This window comes from Quercus suber, unplaced genomic scaffold (assembly GCF_002906115.3).
Source record: "Quercus suber isolate HL8 unplaced genomic scaffold, Cork oak 2.0 scaffold_157, whole genome shotgun sequence".
In the NCBI taxonomy this organism is placed as follows: Eukaryota; Viridiplantae; Streptophyta; class Magnoliopsida; order Fagales; family Fagaceae; genus Quercus; species Quercus suber.
Window position 1 is genome coordinate 796,258 of NW_027069618.1, and position 18,753 is coordinate 815,010.

General features: G+C 33.8%; 2 protein-coding genes across 2 annotated transcripts; one reads left to right on the forward strand and one right to left on the reverse strand.

Moving 5' to 3' along the window:
- The first annotated feature begins 351 nt into the window (after positions 1-351).
- LOC112015799 (probable membrane-associated kinase regulator 4) lies at positions 352-1,953 on the forward strand. The gene has a single exon (XM_024048234.2). It carries the CDS (start codon positions 588-590, stop codon positions 1,671-1,673), a length of 1,086 nt encoding a protein of 361 aa, XP_023904002.1. The 5' UTR covers positions 352-587; the 3' UTR covers positions 1,674-1,953.
- Positions 1,954-9,485: 7,532 nt separating this feature from the next.
- On the reverse strand, positions 9,486-13,373 carry LOC112015808 (ankyrin repeat-containing protein ITN1). The gene is made up of 4 exons (XM_024048244.2): positions 13,106-13,373; positions 12,473-13,006; positions 11,362-11,771; positions 9,486-10,592 (listed from the first exon to the last, which is right to left on the reverse strand). The coding sequence occupies exons 1-4, from the start codon at positions 13,125-13,127 to the stop codon at positions 9,768-9,770; spliced, it is 1,791 nt and encodes a 596-aa protein (XP_023904012.2). The 5' UTR covers positions 13,128-13,373; the 3' UTR covers positions 9,486-9,767.
- Positions 13,374-18,753: the final 5,380 nt, after the last annotated feature.

Consider the following 18,753-nt stretch of genomic DNA (forward strand, 5'->3'; position numbering starts at 1 on the left):
ATGATCAGATCCATTTCTCTGAATATCTGATAATCATATCAAATCAATGGGGGATGATTCATTGCTCATGGATGTAGTCTTCTGATGACAATTTAATTTGAGAATCTGCAATATGGCATATGGTCCCAACAAATAATCAAGTCTTAATGATGCCTACAAAGTGCTTTGTAAGGAACAATGAGCCCATGACAGAGATACTATAATACTGCATAATTCACTGATTAAAATCATTACTGGTTTTCTTTTTACTTCTTTAAAGAGCAACTTTTAAAACAAAAGAGGCTATTTAATAACTAAATATATAAATGAGAAAAGCAGTGAGCCACAAGAAAAGAGAAATGTAGACACGAGTCAGTGCTGGGACATTAAAAAAGCTCCTTAATGTTTCTGAATTTTATATTTGGAAGCATTCAAAGATATTACAAATTTCGGACAATAAAATTTATTTCTTTCCAAAATTGGCATCATCCACACTTTAAAGGGTGCACTTGCCCTCTTCCCTCCTCAGAATGCTCAACTCCCATAAGCTAATTCATTGAGAGAGAGAGAGAGAGGTCCATCTTATCAAAACAGGATTGAAACTTGAAATGGCTGTGAACCTCCTACCATGTGAGCAAGCAGATGATGACTACATTGACATGGAAGTAAGCTCATACTCTCACTTCCTTTCCCATTCTCTAAGCTCCCCTCCACACCCCAGAGAATTTGAGTTCCAAATGTCTTCCATCTCTCAAGAGAGAGAGCCTACAACTTCACCAGCTGATGAGCTCTTCTACAAAGGAAAGCTCCTTCCTCTTCACCTCCCACCACGTATACAAATGGTAGAAAAACTCTTGCAAAACTCCAGTCCTGCTTATGATACAAGAAAAGACATCTTTGAAGAATTCTATAGCACCCCATTAACCACTAGTGCCCCAACACCAAATTATAGTACCCCATTTGAGTCCTGCAACATCTCACCCTCAGAATCATGCAGGGTCAGTGGAGAGCTGAACCCAGATGAGTATCTCTACGAGTATTCCAATGAGGTCAGTGGCTTCATTGGTGAACACCCAAAAAAGTCTTGGACTAAAAAGCTCAAGCAGTCCTCACTTGGCTTAAAGCTGAAGGCTTCCAGGGCTTACCTCAAGTCCTTCTTCAGCAAATCTGGTTGCTCCCACGAGTCCTGCACAGCTGCTACAAAGGATGCAGACGAAGGATCGGTTTCCAAAGCCAAGGAATGTATGAATAAGTACATGAAGGAGTCTAAGAAAATCCCATTTGGACAAATTAACAAGGACAAATGCTTAACTTCAACTAGTAGTGTGAGGAGCATTGACAAAGAAAAGAGTGCAGAGATTGGTATTGTTGGTCGCCATAGGAGATCATTCTCCATGGCTATCAAACGCCATTCGACAAAGAAGTCTTCATCCTCTTCAGAATCATCTGGATCTTCTTCATCTTCAAGCTCAAACAATTCAAATGGATTCCATGAGTTGCAATTTCTCAAGAGATGTAACAGTGCTAGTTCAGATATTGAGATATCAATCCAAGGAGCAATTGCTCATTGCAAGCAGTCTCAGCAGCTCTTCCATTCCAGAAAGACTGTAACTGAAGTTGGGTTTTACTCATTGTCAACTTCAAGGATTGCAGTTCTTGAAGATCAAGAAAGGCCAGACCTTTGCAGGGGCTGAGAGAGAGAGAGAGTCAGAGAGAGAAGAAAAACAAGGGCAAAGTACAAAGTTGTAATTGGCTAATGACGTGCTTTCCTTCTTTCATAATTTTGATAATAACTATGCTTTGATCCAAGACTTATAATTGTGTATGGCTTTTTGTAATTTTTAGATCAGAGCAACCTGTGGAAGTTTGTGAAAACTCTGAATAAAAGTTCTCTTCCTCAAAACAAGTTATAATCAGTACAAATGAATGAGGTTCTTCATATAGATTACTCCACTTAAGTGGGATTTACCAATATTAGTTGATTGACATTTCTTGTTCCCACATCTTCCTTAGACAAGAAATCATAGCTCCGTCTATTCAAAAGCCACTTTGGAAAATTCTGTACAAAAAAATCCTCTTTTATGCACTTTTGAACACAAACTACATAGTTTCCCACCAAAGGCCTCTTGACTTAATGACGCCTCCAGTTCCCCCAAAGGGGTGAACTTGGGTTCAATCCACCAATTCCACTTTGAGGTAAGCTTGACTTCTTTGATGTCCATGAAGTTGTTACAGTTTTATTTTGACGGATACCAAAAGGAGTCACAAAGATCATCAGCATATATATACTGCCATATTACTTGATCTACATTCATGTTTGAAATTACAATATTGAGTATAGGGCAGCTAGTGTATTCAAATATTGGAAATATTCCCAATAATGCTACAGATACCCGTTTTATGTGATTCAGGACTAGACCTGCTGGCTCTTGAATCCTCAGCATAACCAACACGGTAGATTGGACTCCATGCACATCCCATCACCTGGCTATCAAGTTGACTTCAGAAACTCCAATCTCTTAAGACATTAGTATTCAGGTTGTGGATATCATAACGAATTATAAGGACCAAAGTATAAGAATGAAAAATCAAGATAGCATCTATTTTATATAGACCTTGCTTCGCTTAAATGATTCTAACTAATTCAGGGAACGTTGACATCAATTTTGATTCTTCAGGTGTACTGTACAACTAAAAGTCTGGTATTGATAGTAGGATTTTATATCCTTGTTTCTTCCGAAATGGAAGCTATTTGAATCTAGGCTTATTCACCTAGATAATAACTTAATAGGGAGTGGATCTGATAGTGATTGTTTATAATGAGAAATACAATCTTTTCAATTTTATTAAGTAGCAAAAAGTAAATGATCATGTTCCATAACTGACAGTTTCTATCATGGTTATGAAGTTAAACAATCGGAAGATATAAATTATAAAAAAAATTCCAAGCTTGTCCATGATTTTGCAAAGCTTTCCTAATGACATTCAAGCCTTTCCCAACATAATTCTCAAAGCCTCCCTAATTTCAACTTTGTTTTTAAATGATTAGGAGAAAAGAAAAAGGATACGTGTGTTTGGCCAGCTTATTTTCCTCAAATTTATTTGCTTTTTACTTTGGAGACAGAGTGACTTTAGCAAATAAACTGGCTTATAGTTACCTAATTATTCCAAACAAATAGAATTATATGTTGCTTACCTGTAAAGTTAGGTTGTTCTAATCACCAGCCATCACTTCCACAAGCTGACATGGTTTCCTTCAAATACATTACAAAATAATATAAACTACACAAAGATGAGTATCATTATGTTCCAGACAATTATCAAATAACAGAATTAATCATGACTGTAATACTAGAAGCCCACTTGTCCACCCCTCTAAAGCAACTAAGAGACACCTACGGCCTCCCTTAAATTTCTTATCACTTCTGACAAAAAAATGAAACATTCTTTTACAAAGTTTTAGAAAACCGATCAAAATGTTGGAAAAGTGTTAGGATTAAGCTTAAGCCGCCCATACTTGCACGGTTACAATATTCAATACCAACAAAGTTAAGCTAAGGAAAGACAATAAAAAACAAAATATAAGAAGAGGAAATCTTTCAAGTGCAGACAAAAAGCTTTTCAGGTGGCTCTTTTGCCATTCTTTTTATTTAGCTATAGTGGGTGTACAGTGCACTATACCTTAAACTAAGTAAACATGTCAGCCAGAACTTTGACAGGATAAGAGGCAATGGAAAGTAATAAAAAGGCCAGTTTGATGTCGTTGAGCACCAAGGTGAGAAACCCTTTTCCCCACCCAGCTTCTACAGGGACAAAGAAGGAAATGGAAGGCCTCACATACCTACTGGTGTGCCTGATTAGTGATTACCTCAGCTTGTTCTTTTGCAACTTACGTTTTCAAAATGACCCCCAAAACAATTGCACAAAAAGTCAGTGTACGGACACTCATTAGTGTGCACAGTGCACAGTGCACACAAATGGCCTTTCAGGATCATGAAGTTTGGATGCATAGCTAAATAAATGCCTGATATATTTGCAGCCATTACATCTAATCTGACATCGGAATATCTCACTTTTGAGAGTAATTGATTTTACAATTATGTAGTGTTTAACCCAGGGCAGAACTAGGATTTTTACTTTTTTTGGGGGGGGGGGTGGTGTGCGAGACTAAACTAATTGATTCACAATTCAAGAAAAACTCTAGAGTACCACACGTACATAAGTCTTGGATTTTTAATTCCAAGGTGAGTCATAACTCATATATATATATATATATATATATATATATTGCATACAAAAGTTCTATTTCTGAAAACTTATCTTATATAAAAGCTTTACATTTTTCTAAGCTCTATTGAATATACAAAAGTTTTCTAACTCGCTACACGGAAATGTAATAGCTGGGGTCCAATTATTTTCTTGGAAGGGGGGCCAAGTCTATAAAAAAAAAAAAAACTAGTGAGTCTTTTATTTGCTTACTGGTAATTAATTTTTTAAAATTTTGTGGCGCCAGCCCCCTTATATTAGACATGGTTCGCCCTTGGTTTAACCTATAATTATTAGGTCATATGACATAGTATATATTTTGAAGTACAATTGATGTGAATACTCTACATCAATATATACAAGTAAGCTACTATTAGAATTTATTGGTATGGAGTAGTACATCACTATAATTTGAGAATAACTAATAATTTTCTGGTGTTGAACTTTGTGCTTCACTAATGATCAATATCGGTTTTTAAGGATAGAGTTTATGGCTATGTACTTGTTGGAGCATTATTAATACAGGGAAAAAAAGTTCCCCAAGTTTACTTAAAAATTATTTGAAGATAGACTTGGTGCATGAAACCATGCACACCTAAACAAAGTTGCCTCATGTGATCCAGGTAACCTTGTGAAAGTACATCATGCAAATCAAAAGAATGAATGTTGTTGCTGTCCATTTAACAGCCCTTGTTTTCCTTAGAAAACTGTTGGTCCCAAATCCCAATGGAATAAAAAAGGAGCTTGCAGAATATATATAACCAGAAATGTATATATATATGTAGCACTTACAGGACAACAAGAATCACTGGTTAGGTAAGTTTGAACTTTGAAGGCTCGGAGGACCGCATGACGTTGATATGTGTTAGGATTATTGCTGCTAAGTGTTAACAATTCAATAAAAATCTCATGCCTAGCTACCACCTGAACCGAAGTTAATGGACTATAGGTTGGCTTAACCAATGTAAAGGAAAGGAGCACTGAATTCCTCTTAAAGTCTCCTCTAGTGGGTCCATCTAGCTAGAACCCTGAATTATTATTTTTTCAGTTGGTCGCGCCTAGAACTGCGACAATTGCCACCTTTTTATTCATTAACAAACAAAAAGAAAGAGTCTCTGGAAGAAGAAGAAGATGGGTCTTCGAAATGTTAAAGAAACGAATTCCCTTGATCAAGGGCCCAATGAACAGAGTGGGGTAGAGCGGAGATGGAAATGGGGCCATTTCAGTTATAAAATAGAGCCCACTTACCCCAACTGTATAGACATTATCTACTATGAACCTATACTTTTGGCTAGAGCATGGCTTTGATACTGTTTGTAACGACTTTGCTCAAATTGTGTAGATATTATACTTTGGGAAAAGAACAAAATCGTGAGGGATATGGGCCTCAAAGTGGGTGGGTTCGTTACATCTCTTAAAAGCATCTCGTAAGATGCCCTCTTGATCTGTAGCTACACTACCTTGTTGTAACTCAGTAACCGAAACGGTGAATATACATAATCTTTTAAGGGTTATGCTAGTGAGTGCCTTTAAGGCATTGGTTAACAATTCATTTTAGGAAAGTTTTGACACTATTTTTATGGAAAATGAAAAAAACTGTCAAAACATTAAATTTTTTTTCCTATAAAAACTTTTTTTAAATAGATTATTAACTAATTTCTTAAGAACATTCGTTAGCATTTTCCTTCAACAATAGATAGTAAAACGAGGTTGTTTAGTAAATACCAAATAATGAAAGGCTCTTGTTAAAGGTCAAGCCCAATTATAATCAAGACCTAAGCCCAATCCTTATGGTGCAAAATCAAGAATCCTAATTCGTACTTATAGTACAATTCAATTAACTATGGTTTATTGTAGGGTTAATTTAGAGTTTAGTCTCCTATAAATTTCCTAGGAATTGAGATTATAGTGAAGAAGTATTCTACTCCTTCACAATCTTTGGCTTTTTATTTATTTATTTAAATTTTTTATTTTAATACCTTTTGTTCCATCAAACCTACATTAAATTCGTTCCAAAAATATTCCAAATATATATATATATATATATCTAAAAGCTGAAGTGTAGCATTTATTGTTGCTACGTTTTAGTTGAGCCACATCAGTTCCACTTTATTATCTTTTTTCTTTCCAATTTTCCTATAATTATTTTTAACATTTATTTTTTTAATATTTACACTTCTCCAACCTTTCTCCTTCCCTTACCTTTTCATCTTCCCACTATCCTCTACATTAATATCATTCTTTCTCTTTACCTTCATTTTCTTTTATTTTTGTCTCTTCTTATTTACACTCTCTTACTATAAATTTGTCATCATCTCTTCCATTCTATGCATAGTTTTCCCTTACACAAAAGAAAAAAAAAAGGCTCTCTCTCTGTCTCTCTTTCTGTCTGGTGGATTTTTTTTTTTTAAATTTATTTTTCTTGTATCTCTGCTTTAGGTTGATAATTTTTTATACTCTTTAAAACTCTACTTTGGGTTAACGTGATTTAGTTTTGTTTTTTAAATTCTCTTTGATTGTTAAATGTTATCCTATTGCATTATAAAGAATTAAATATAGCATATAAAAATATAATATTATTTTATTACATAGTATGATTTGGATAATTTGGTATTTATTGTAATTTGATATTTATTCTATTATATAGCATAATTTTTTATAGTGCTCAATTTAGATGTTAAACTATGAGACTTTACTTATTTTTATTTATTTTTTAATCCTTTGTGGTGGACAAAGTATTCTTAATAGTTGTATTAGAAGAACTCTATAATGCCATTTATTTAGAGAAAAGTAAAGGTTAGCCAAATGAAAATAATCGGATGAGTGATAAATTTTAGCTTTTGCAATTTTATTATTATTATTATTATTTTATAACAATGCATATGTGGAGACCATTTTTGGAGATGGGCAGATGCTAGGCCTTGCTCCCATTCCTCAAAGTCCCACATCGAAAGAACCCCCTCCCCCCTCATTTACTGCCTTATAAGCTGTGAAACTAAGAGAGTAGTGTACCATCAGTGTTCAGATTTTGCTAATAATTGTTTATTAAATAATATCTTTTTGGTGGACAAAATTACATATTTTGCAAAGAAAATAACCTTAATAGATTATCAACAACAATTAATTTTTTAGATTGCCTAATTGGTCTAATTAATCATTGTTAAGTTTTATTAAATTTTTAGTTACGTTTTTCGTCGTTTTGGATTATAGGCATAAAAAATAAGGTTTGAGAAAGTTTGTTTAAAACTAAAAGAATAATTTTCAAAATTTATATTCTTTTTAATGAGTAACAAAATGTTATAAATAAATTTTATTAAAAATGAATATTTTCATTCACTTGCCTTTCGAATTTTTGAGAAAAATTCTATTATTTTCATTTTGGTACGATAAAATATATATTTATGATTGTTCCTATAACATTTATAGTTGTTCTTATAGATTACAAAATAAATTACTAATTACTAAATTATTTTAAATTATAAAAAAATTAAGAAAACTACCCTAAAAATAATTATCACGCTTAGAGGCTAGTAAAAAATAAAAATCAAGCCTTGTTCAATACTTCAATGTACCGCCGCTGAAGCCTTATCGAGATATTGCAACGTTGCTGCTCAAGCTTAGCCTTTAAGTGCTGTCACCTTCAACCATGTTTAAAGCCCAAATGTTGCAAATTGACAAAATTGTGGCAAAGCGTGGCCCATCCAATTGGAATTTCAAAGCATGATTTAAGTCTTTCTATGCCTATGACAACCACGTGTTGTTAAAGATGCTTATTGTTTTCAAAGGCTTCAAAGACCATTGAACTTTAAGCTAAAGCTATGTCCCTGCTACTCCTATGATTAAATTGTAGTTGGGTTTTAGACCGCCCAACTTATGCATGCCCGCAATCGACTTCACAAACACAGTTGCTAATATGAACTGATCTTTATTGCTCTAAGTTGGCTTTTATACATTGTAAGTTTCTATGGCCTCTATTAATTGCAAGATCAGGGTTGTCTTTGTCACCATCACTGCACACTCTGTAGGATCATCCTAATTTATTTCTTGTCATGAAAAACATACGAACAACCTCGATGATCTTGGTGATTACTGCTTCGCTAATCGGTAGCCTCGTATATATTGTCTATTCTTTTCTTTTTTATCATGCAGCTTCATCACGCCTCTAAGATGTAGCCCCTACAAGTATAATGTGCACCACTCTTCATTGAAATCTCAATCATTGGTGCATTTGGATTTCATTGAAGCCTTTAATCATCGCATGCATTTCACTAATCATTGCTCTATTTAAATCGGGGTGTCTCACTTTGTTTTTAGCATGGATTATGATTTTGGGGTCCGTTTGTTTTTGTGAGTCACCCAAATCACATGAATTGACAATTTTATATTTGGGTTCAACATCTTCGACATCATTAACTTAGTTACATACTTTATCACAACGTTTAGTGTAGGCACCCATAGGTCATAGCAGCCCCTCCTTGGTCAGTGATGCACCCTTCCTAATATTGTAATTCATCAAATGTTGTAATTCATTGTCATAATCAAAACTTTACGCATTCATTTTACACGATTCATTCTCCATCCATGTTCGTCATTCATGGTCATCTTTTTCAAGACATATTTGAGGCATCTTCACTTTCCAAACTCAAGTTGTTTTCAAGCTTTCACTTTAAGTTTGAGTGGGTGCTAAAGGTATTAAGTCCAATCATAATGTAGATCTAAACCCAATCCTTGACGTGCAAGTCGAGAATTCTACTTGAAGTACAAGTCAGTTAACTGTTGTTATTATAGGGTTCAACCTCTTATAAATAATACCCCTCATTGTAACACAAGAATTGAGATTATAGTGAAGATGTAGTTGTCAAAGGCTTTCCTCCATACACAAGAATTGGGATTATAATGAAGTTATAATTGTCAAAGACTCAAAGGCTTTTCTCCATAAATATAGGCCGTAATTTTTGTGTTTTCTCATTCTCTCTATTCTCTCTTTTATAATTTTAAAAATTCTAACAGCTCCATATGCTTTGAGATAAAAGTATTTTTATGGTTTTTTTTTTCCAATAAAATAAGTAAATTTAGAAAATAAAAATAATGTGTTTTAATTATTTGGTTGAGAACATGAAATTAATATTTTAGTGTTTAGTTGCTCTGAACATCCCTACGTTAAACCATGATTGTAATAGCAGAGAAGGTATAACAAGTTGAGGGAAAGAGGGGGGGGGGAGGGGGGGGGGGAGCAGAGGTGGTTAACTACTGTTACTGAGATCAACATCTGTACTTACATATCTCATATTAAAAGTAACATTACATGAATTTATCATTCCAAGTTTTGGATCCCAAAAAATAAGCCTGCAGGGATGTGGGAATACATAGACATGCACAAGAATGTAACTGTTAGAGGTATTGTTTCTTATTGAATACCGAAGTGATTCTTAAAGGCATACCTAAACACGTTTGTACTCTGTTCTGCATGCATTTTCCAGTCTATATAGTCCTACATACTTCCAATACTAAAAGTCCCCCAATCAAAGGGCATAAATCCGATCAACTTCTGAGTTGGAGAATTCAGATTGTGGCCACGAGTTGGACATGCTCCTACTCTTGTCTCTCCTCCTCATTGAACGATTCCTCTTCGACTTCACCACATAATAAGTCATAGTGCCAAGAACCCCAGCCATTATTGCTCCCCCCACAACTGTAACCAAAATCGCAGCCCATTTATGCCTCCTCCCAACCACAATATATGAGGATGCCATAAATGCCACCGAAGTGCACACAGAAGCCAACCACATCAACTTGTTAATTATCTCCACTACCCGTTTTTCTGCTTTTGTCTCGCCTCTGACCAGTGTAATTTGAACAACCACAACAGCCAACGATGTAAAAAGTGCAATGGCATTGGAGACGAAGAAAATTTTAAAAGAAATTGTCTTCGCCACCACAGCCGAACCATTATCATTATCCCCACCAGGCAAAGTGAAAATAGCTGCAAAGGCAACTGTAGCAAATAGCACAGCCACCACAGTAACTGAGTTAGTGGCATTGTTGATACCTTCTCGGTGAAGTTTTCTGAGCTCTTTAGAAATATTATGAACATTTTTATTAGTTTTCCTCGTTTGTTCAAGCTGGATATGAACATCTTTCTTAATTTGAGTCACAGTTTTCCTCAACTCATCCCTTGGTTGGTTCAGTTCATTAGCTCTGAGAGCACCATATTTCGAAAGGCAGTCCTTTATCTCTGACGAATCTTCGGAAAGGGGAAGCTCTACAGCTATGTCAAGAGCTGTTTTGTGGTCTCTGGTCAGTGCATTGACATTAGTGTCAGGAAGGGATAACAACTCAGTCACTATCTGCAAGGAGAAAAGGGAAGGTCAGTTCCAGGACAACTCTTTCCCCCCTAAATGCATATATGCAGACTTCAAATAATATAAAGCATGCTCAACTGGAACATGCAATCAAATGAATTATCTGTTATGCCCAGAGAGGAGAGGGGGTGCATCATAATATAATTTACTAACTTGGCATAAATGGAAAAACACAGAAGTTGGATAATTTTAGCCTAATATAGACAATTATTGTGGCTTGATTCAATTCCATTGTTAATTCAAATGCAATATAGTGAATTCAAATTTAAAGGAAGAAAAAAATTAAGAAGCATGATATACATGAAAGAAGCAATTAATACATGCTAGTTTTCCTGCTGCAGTGTTAAAATATGAGGAAAACATTTGAGGTGCTAAAATAGAAGGAAAACATTGATGGTAGAAGACCAAAGCAACATGATAATTTTCATCTTGGACATTGGAAAGATTCAAAGGAAGTAGTAGAGAATGCATGTAAAAGAAAAGTTGGTACAAGAAAGAGAGAGTAGCTTGATTAGAAACAAAAAAGGATGAAAGACACTAGTTTAAAACTTTAGTTTTTGGCAGACACTAGGCATCAATGAGATTTAAAGTCATTGACTATAATTTAAAATATACAGTTTTATTATTATTATTTATATGTAGAAGATACAAATATTATTAGCATTCAAAAGATATGTGAGCAATTGAATCTCTCAAAGCATGCACTTCTAATTCTAAACAAAAAAAGTGCAGCATCACCAACAGAAGCACCTACCTCTACTCGCTTTTTCCTTGTGGCTACATGTAACGCTGTATTGCCAAATTTATCAGGAAGCATAACAATTGCAGCATCAGCATGAAGAAGCGATTTCACCACGTCACAGCTCTGCCCTTTTACAGCCATATGCAGAGCAGTCTGCCCCTTCTTGTCAGTCCTTCGAGCCAACTGTGGATCTTTGGTCAGCAATGCTTCTACAACGCCAAGATGCCCCTGTCGGGCAGCGAAATGCAATGGATTTTTCCCATTAGACCTAGTTTTTTCCAACAAGCTACAATCCTTTGACAGTAGTTCATTAACTACTTCTGTATGGCCTCTTGAAGCTGCAGATATAAGAGGAGTTGCATTTGATTGGCCGATTGTTTTGCTGAGCCCAGGGTCGTGATCTAGTAGCACCTTGACAATGGCTGTAATGGAAGAATTATTATCAGTGCACTGTCAATTGTATAGAAAACAGAGATTTTGCAACTAATAGCATATTTTACAAAAGTAGTCATTATGACATTCAATTCTTTGTTCTCCATATCCTGAAGACTGAAACAGGAATCGGAGCCAAAAGCAATAAAACTAAAAAGTGGGAATTCGAAAGTAAGGAGCCAATTACAATCCACTTGAGCTCACCATTTCTTTTTGATAAACGATAATCTTCTCTAAGTTAACGCATATAAGCTAATAATGAACCAAAAGCCATAGACAGCCTTCGTTAACTTGTGTGAACATGTGCTCTATAATTTTTCAATTTTGATATCTATCTATATATAGGCATTTAAAGGAAAACTACAAAGACATCCTTTTTCTCAGTTAATAAACTTGGTAGTTCACGAAGTTGCAAGCTGCTACTTCTCTTAATTGCAATCAAACAGAGCCCAACTGTCAATACCTTACATACATATATATATATATATATATCCTTCTACAATTACCATAAGCAATGCATTTATACCTATATAACAGCATTCATTGAATAAATTCCACATCTCTAACAAACCCAATACCTATATAAGCTTAACTTTCATCTTTAATAATCTTTACCATTATTCAAACTAAAAAATACAAAAATTCATAAACCACATAATCAAAAACAAGCTGAAGCTACATGATCCATTACCGTGGTGCCCTTGACTTGCAGCTATATGCAACGGATCAAACCCGGACCGGTTCTTCTTCGTAAGAGTTTCTGTGCTCGAATACTTCAACAATTCCTTCAAAATATCGAGGTACCCCTTATCCGCCGCCGTAAACAGCGCCGTCTCTCCCAACTCATTCACTTCATTCACAACCGCAGCCCGGACCTCCGCGACTTCGGCCTCAAGTTCCTCGCCGCTCAAAGTCCCCACCATCTGCAAATCGATGTCTTCGAGTATCTGCTTCACGGCGGCCAGATCGCCGCGCTGCGCCGCCAAGTGGAGCTCGGTGTCGTTGTGCCGGCCTGTCACCTGCTTCACGTACTTCTTCTTCCCGGCTTGATCGATCCGCTTGCCGGAGTTCGATAGGACTAACGCCGGAGCCGTGGCCGTCGCCGATGGAGACGGAGACGGCGACGGCGAAGGCGAAGGCGAAGTCTCGGCGAGAGGGTTTTGAGTCGATGATGGCGTTGGAGTCATCGTCAGTCCCTGCTCTAAGTCTCTCTCACCTCCTGCTCCTATTGAACAAAAATTAACAACTACAAAGTCAAAATACAATACCTAACAATTTTCTTTAAATCATTGAAGAGAGAGAGAGAGAGAGAAAGAGAGAGTACCTTGTTCGATTTGTGACGCCATGGTTGAATTGGAAGAGAAATTGGAAACCCTAGGGAGTTTGCTGTTGAGCTTAGGAGTTCATCCACAGAGAGAGAGAGAGAGAGAGAAGGGAAAGGTGAGGTGTGAGATTGAGAAAGAGAGAGAGAGGAAATAAGAGGAAGTGGACAAAGGAAAAAGGAGAGGAGAGGAAAGTGCAGAGAAGGAGAGAGGATGCGTTGGAAGTCCTGAGTGAGAAAGGCTTTTTGGAATTTTTGTTTGTTTGTTTGTTTGTTTCTGATGAAAGATGAAAAAGACCATTGCTGTTTGAGCTTTTACTGTAGTCAACAAAGAAACTGGCCCACTTCATAGTCTTCAATACTCTGTACTACTCTATACGCTACAGTGAGGCCAATCCATGTAGTTGCCGCGAAATCACCAGTAAAAATAGACTTTACCGAGGCCGTCCGCGGGTTTTTAAATTTCTAAAAAGTCGTTTACTGTTTCTGTTAGGTATAACAAATGAAAACACGAGGGACGGAAAAAAAGAGCAATGCGCACAAAAATCTCTACTTTTGTACAACTTGCCGCTTGGCGAAGAGTTATAATTTTTGAAAAAAAAAAAAAAAGGAAAAATGCTGCTTGTTATTGTTGTTTCTAGAAATTAATCCAATCCAATCAATCAATCGTTATGGATGGGTTGGGATGATAAGCTGTGCTTACATGTTTTGCCTCGTATAAAAATTTTAGTTCTTTTTATTTATTTAATATAATTAAACTACATTGCAAATTTCTGAATTTATCCAAAGAAAAATAAATAAAATAAATTTATATATATGTGATGGGTTAAATTGATTTAAAAAACTAATTCGAACCCAATCCAACCTGAGATTTGAATTCAAATTCCAATCCATCAATTCATGAAAACCAACTTGAAGTATTGAGAGTTGGATCGATTCCTCTGGTTGATGGAATAACGTTAAGTTATAACTTACAATTTATCATGGTCTCTCTCTGTTTATGATAAATGATAGACCTTGGTCTTTTTTGAGCTTTCCTAACGTGAGTCAACAAAGAAACTAGTGAGAGTGTGGGACCCCTTAGGCTTCACTACTCTACAGTACAATCCCTGCTGTTGCAACGAAATGACTAGTATTGTCAAATATTTAGCAATTTGGTACAACAAAAACTATTTTATTATTTTATTTTACAAAATATTCGATATAAGTGGTTTTATTATAGCATTTAACATAATAAAATAATATAAATAACATAATAAAATAATATATTTACTACAATAAATAACAAATACCTCTATTAATATAATAAAATAATATACTTATTATAATAAACAGCAAATACCTTCATCAAGATAATAAAATAATATATCTTTTAATAATTTTTCTTTTACTATCTTAGCTATAGTGCACCGCCAAAGAATTTGGCTTTTCCTCCACTGACGTAACCCACTTTTGTTATATTTAGTTAGTAAATTTTGCATTTTAGCAATTTGCCTATATCAATACTAATGCTCTAATAAAAACACTCTTAATTGTGACTGTCCACGGGTACACTGTTAGGTGAGACAAAATTTATTCTCAAAAAAAAAAAAAAGGCGAGACAAAATTCTCTCTCCTCTCTCATGTTTGAGCTTAAGAGCATTCATACACTTAATTGTGACTGTACACGGGTATACTGTTAGGTGAGACAAAATTCTCTCCCCTATCTCATAGGTGAGCTTAAGAGCATTCACGTAGACATAGTATTTGTAAAATAAAAAGAAGTTTCACATTTTGCCTAATCAATTCTCAAAATCTTACTCATCATTATATAATTGAGTAAAAATTATCTACAATTATGGTAACTATATAAATTTACATTGACACTATTTATTTTATAGTGAATGATAGTAATTGTGTGTGAAAGAAAATAAACAATTAAAAAATTAAGAAAATATGATATGTTAATGAAATCAAGTTTAAAATAAATTATCTGATGAAAGTATTTTTGAAAAATTGTTATATAAAATAGAAAAATTAAGTTTTTATATTAAAATAAACATTAATTTTTGCACGACTTCATATGAATGCCTTATTTCTTGAAATTTGATTAAAAGAATAATTAGAACATTCATTAAACCTAGAACATTTTAATAATTTAATCATGTCTAAAAATTAATTGGCTGTTAAAATAATGTTAGACATTCCATTGCTAAAAAATTCATCACTAATAAAAATAATCAGAGAAAAATAACCAATTTTTTTAGTCTCAACAACCACATTTCCCTTTTTTGCCTTGGGCAATGACATGAGTTCATTATAATAAGTAGCTACAGTTGACTCCAAGTCTTGGCGACAAATATTATTTTAAGGATAAAATTTAGTTACAAAATTGATCATAGTCTTAAATTACAACCTTATTCAATATCTTTTTATTGGAGATGAATTTTGACAAATCCACTATTGGATTACGTCTTCTTCTTATATCCTCCATACTTGTAAAATTTCAAAAAAATTTAAGATTAATAGTTATATCATCAATAAATTATTTAAATTGCAAGTTTTTATATTTTAAAATTATGCATAAAATATAAGTTTGTAGATCATATAGTAAATAATATCCGATTAATACAAAATTTGACATGTGTATTGAGAATGTAAAAAATATGTAATTTAACGGTTAGATTTTCAAAATATGTAATAATGTTTATTTTATTGAGTAAAGTTGTAGGCTTAGGCTAATAACTAGCTTTATAACTAAATTTTGTCCTTATTAACTTTAATGATTATGGTGTGTTTTAAGTTGAGTAGTAATAGTTACACGTTGTATATACATAACACATAACTAAAATCATGTTTTAAAAACACAATTGCAGTTGAAGTGTGTGCAGCAATATATAACTCACCATGTACAACAATAATTAACGTTTTTGCTCTTTGCCGAAATGAGATGCAATTTTACTTTCCAGGTCCAAGCCTTCACACGTGAACTTTCAAAATGGGAAAGATCGGAAATATTTCATAGTCAACATGCTGGATGATATATGGTACAGAGCAGCCTCATGAATCATTAAGAGTAAATAGTTACAAGCCAGAGAGTTGAAGGTCAAAAAGTTGTAGTCTGTAGCTTCAGGCTTCTGATCCAACTTGAACATTGAGGGTCCCTTCGGCCTGAATTTCCTAGAAATTGTACAAAGAAAATTAGAAAGTGAGACAAGGAGAATAGCCAGCAATATTGATGTTTTTGGCATTTCTACTTTCTTTACTGCTTTAAACCTGTCTTCCACTTCCACTAGATGTTTGTCATTTTCATCATCCGAATATGAGGTTTGGAAAATATGCTTCAATAGTGGAAAATTGTGGGATGTAGCTACAAATGCTTAATGGAAACGATCAATTATAGTAATTTATAATATCTCCTGGTAGGGTTTGTAATGAAATGGTGTCACAAACTCATAGGACAATAGAAGCCAGTGATTTCTTCTCTGATAAAAGAAACCTCTATTTAAAATTAAAGTGAATGGTGAAGTGCTTGAAAAAACCTCTATTTATGGGTAATTTTGATTTTGTCTCTCAAAGTTTCAAAATTTAACGGAACATAACATTTTAATTAAAGTCTTTTCATTTTCGTTAATAAAGTAGTTATTAAATGCCATTTCAACTCAAACCGACACAATTTTAGATGAACTAAAATTACGTTGTTTTGTCCACATGATCAGTATGCTTTTTATTAATCCTTGTAATTAAAATTTTTTCTTGTACATCTTTTCTTATTATATTTGGGGCTGTGTGTGTGTCTCCTTCAGCCTTCGCCACTGCCATTTAAGTTTGCCGTCACCACCTTCGCCACCACTGTTTGGTTCCTCCTTTGCTATCTCTATCCGATTTTTTATTGACATAGACAAAACTATGTACTTTAAATATATTTAAACTACGACATTTTGGGATGAGTTGGCATTTAATGAGCATCTCATTCACAAAAAATTATATATAAAGGTGTAATTCTAAATGAAAGGTAATGCTCGGGTGTGAATCAAAATTTTGAAATTTTAAGGGACAAAATTAATATTATCCCAAACTTTAAGAGTGTAAATAGCAATTTAGACAATTAGAAAAATTAAATCAATGGGATAATTGGGGTTATTAAGTAATTTTGAATCACTTCTTCCTCTTTTATTTTTTTTGAAAGAAATATTGTATGAAAAAAAGAGTAAAATTCAAGTATATAGAGTAAATTATAATTTAAACCCCATATTTTATGGGCGGTCTCAAATTGAATGCTATAATTCAAAATTTTCAAATCAAACTCTAAAGTTTATTTTTGTCACAAATTAAACTTTATAATTTCGTGGGTTCCAAATCAAACCTTAGATCAAGTTTGATCCAGGGAGTTAAATTAATACAATTTTAAAAGTTCATAGTTTAATTTAAAATAAATGAAACGGTAAGATTGAATTTATAATATTCTTGATTTTCATGGTTTAATTTGAAAATTTTGAAATTATAAGGTTATTACCCCCACAATTATATATATATATATATATATTGATAAAATTTAACATATGACGTTCACTTTTGATAATTATATTCTTTATTATCAGATCAGTCCGTTTTTTATGATTGTATTTTTTATCATCAAACTAAGATAATAAAAATATCAATCGGTTTTTTGTGTAAGTGGTAGTTGAATTTCAAACCTCTTATTCAATTATTAGAGACTTTAATAATTAAGTTAATTAAAACCTGCCCCCACAATTATATGGTAAACTATAATTTGTTCTAAAAAATTTATAACGTATAAGAAATAAGCCATTTATTTCGAATAAGCTCGCGGCCAAAAAGACCAGAGTGGCTTGCAAATTGCAATGGTGCATGGGATGGGGAAGGAAGGAGGTAATTAAATCCTTCCACGTGCTGTTTGACGAAGGAATCGTTACTAATATCTATGTGTTAACAATTAACAAAGCCATCATTGATTGGACATATTAAAACATTTTGTGCCCGCTTGTTTCGACTTTAAGGGCCAAAACGCACGTTTTCTAACGCAAAACTCAAGTATCAAACTCATAGACTCATATAGTCAAACAAGCTACATGAGTCCACAAAATGTCGCTTTCATCTTGCAATGGTTTTCTTGCAAATTAGGTATTTGCATATGGATTTTGGAGAGTAGCTGACAAGGCCACTAAATGACGTTTTTTTTTTTTTTTTTAAGATAGTTAGTTTATATGGAGACACTTATTTACCAACTATAACTCACTACATGAGCGAGTTGTGCCACACCGTTGTAGAACCAGACTTTGTTTTTTTTTTTTGACAAGACATACGAGTCCAAGAGAAATTCACGTGTAAAAAGTCTCTCTTTTTTCCTTCGAGTGAATAAATAGATAGGCACAAGTTCACATCACATTTTTCAATGCCCAGAACTTTTTTTTTTTTTTTTTGGTCCAACGTATAAAAGAATCATTTTCTGCGAAAACTTTTATTATTCTCACTGGTTAGATGAGTTTATTCTGAGTTTATTACTTTATTTCACTTTTTTTTATTTAAACTAAATTGTAAATTACATCCTTAAAATTTAAGGTGATTTAAATTTGATTCACGAATGTTTAAAAATTTGTATTTGGATCTTTAATGTTTTGTAATATTTGAAACAAGTTTTCTCCCTTAAA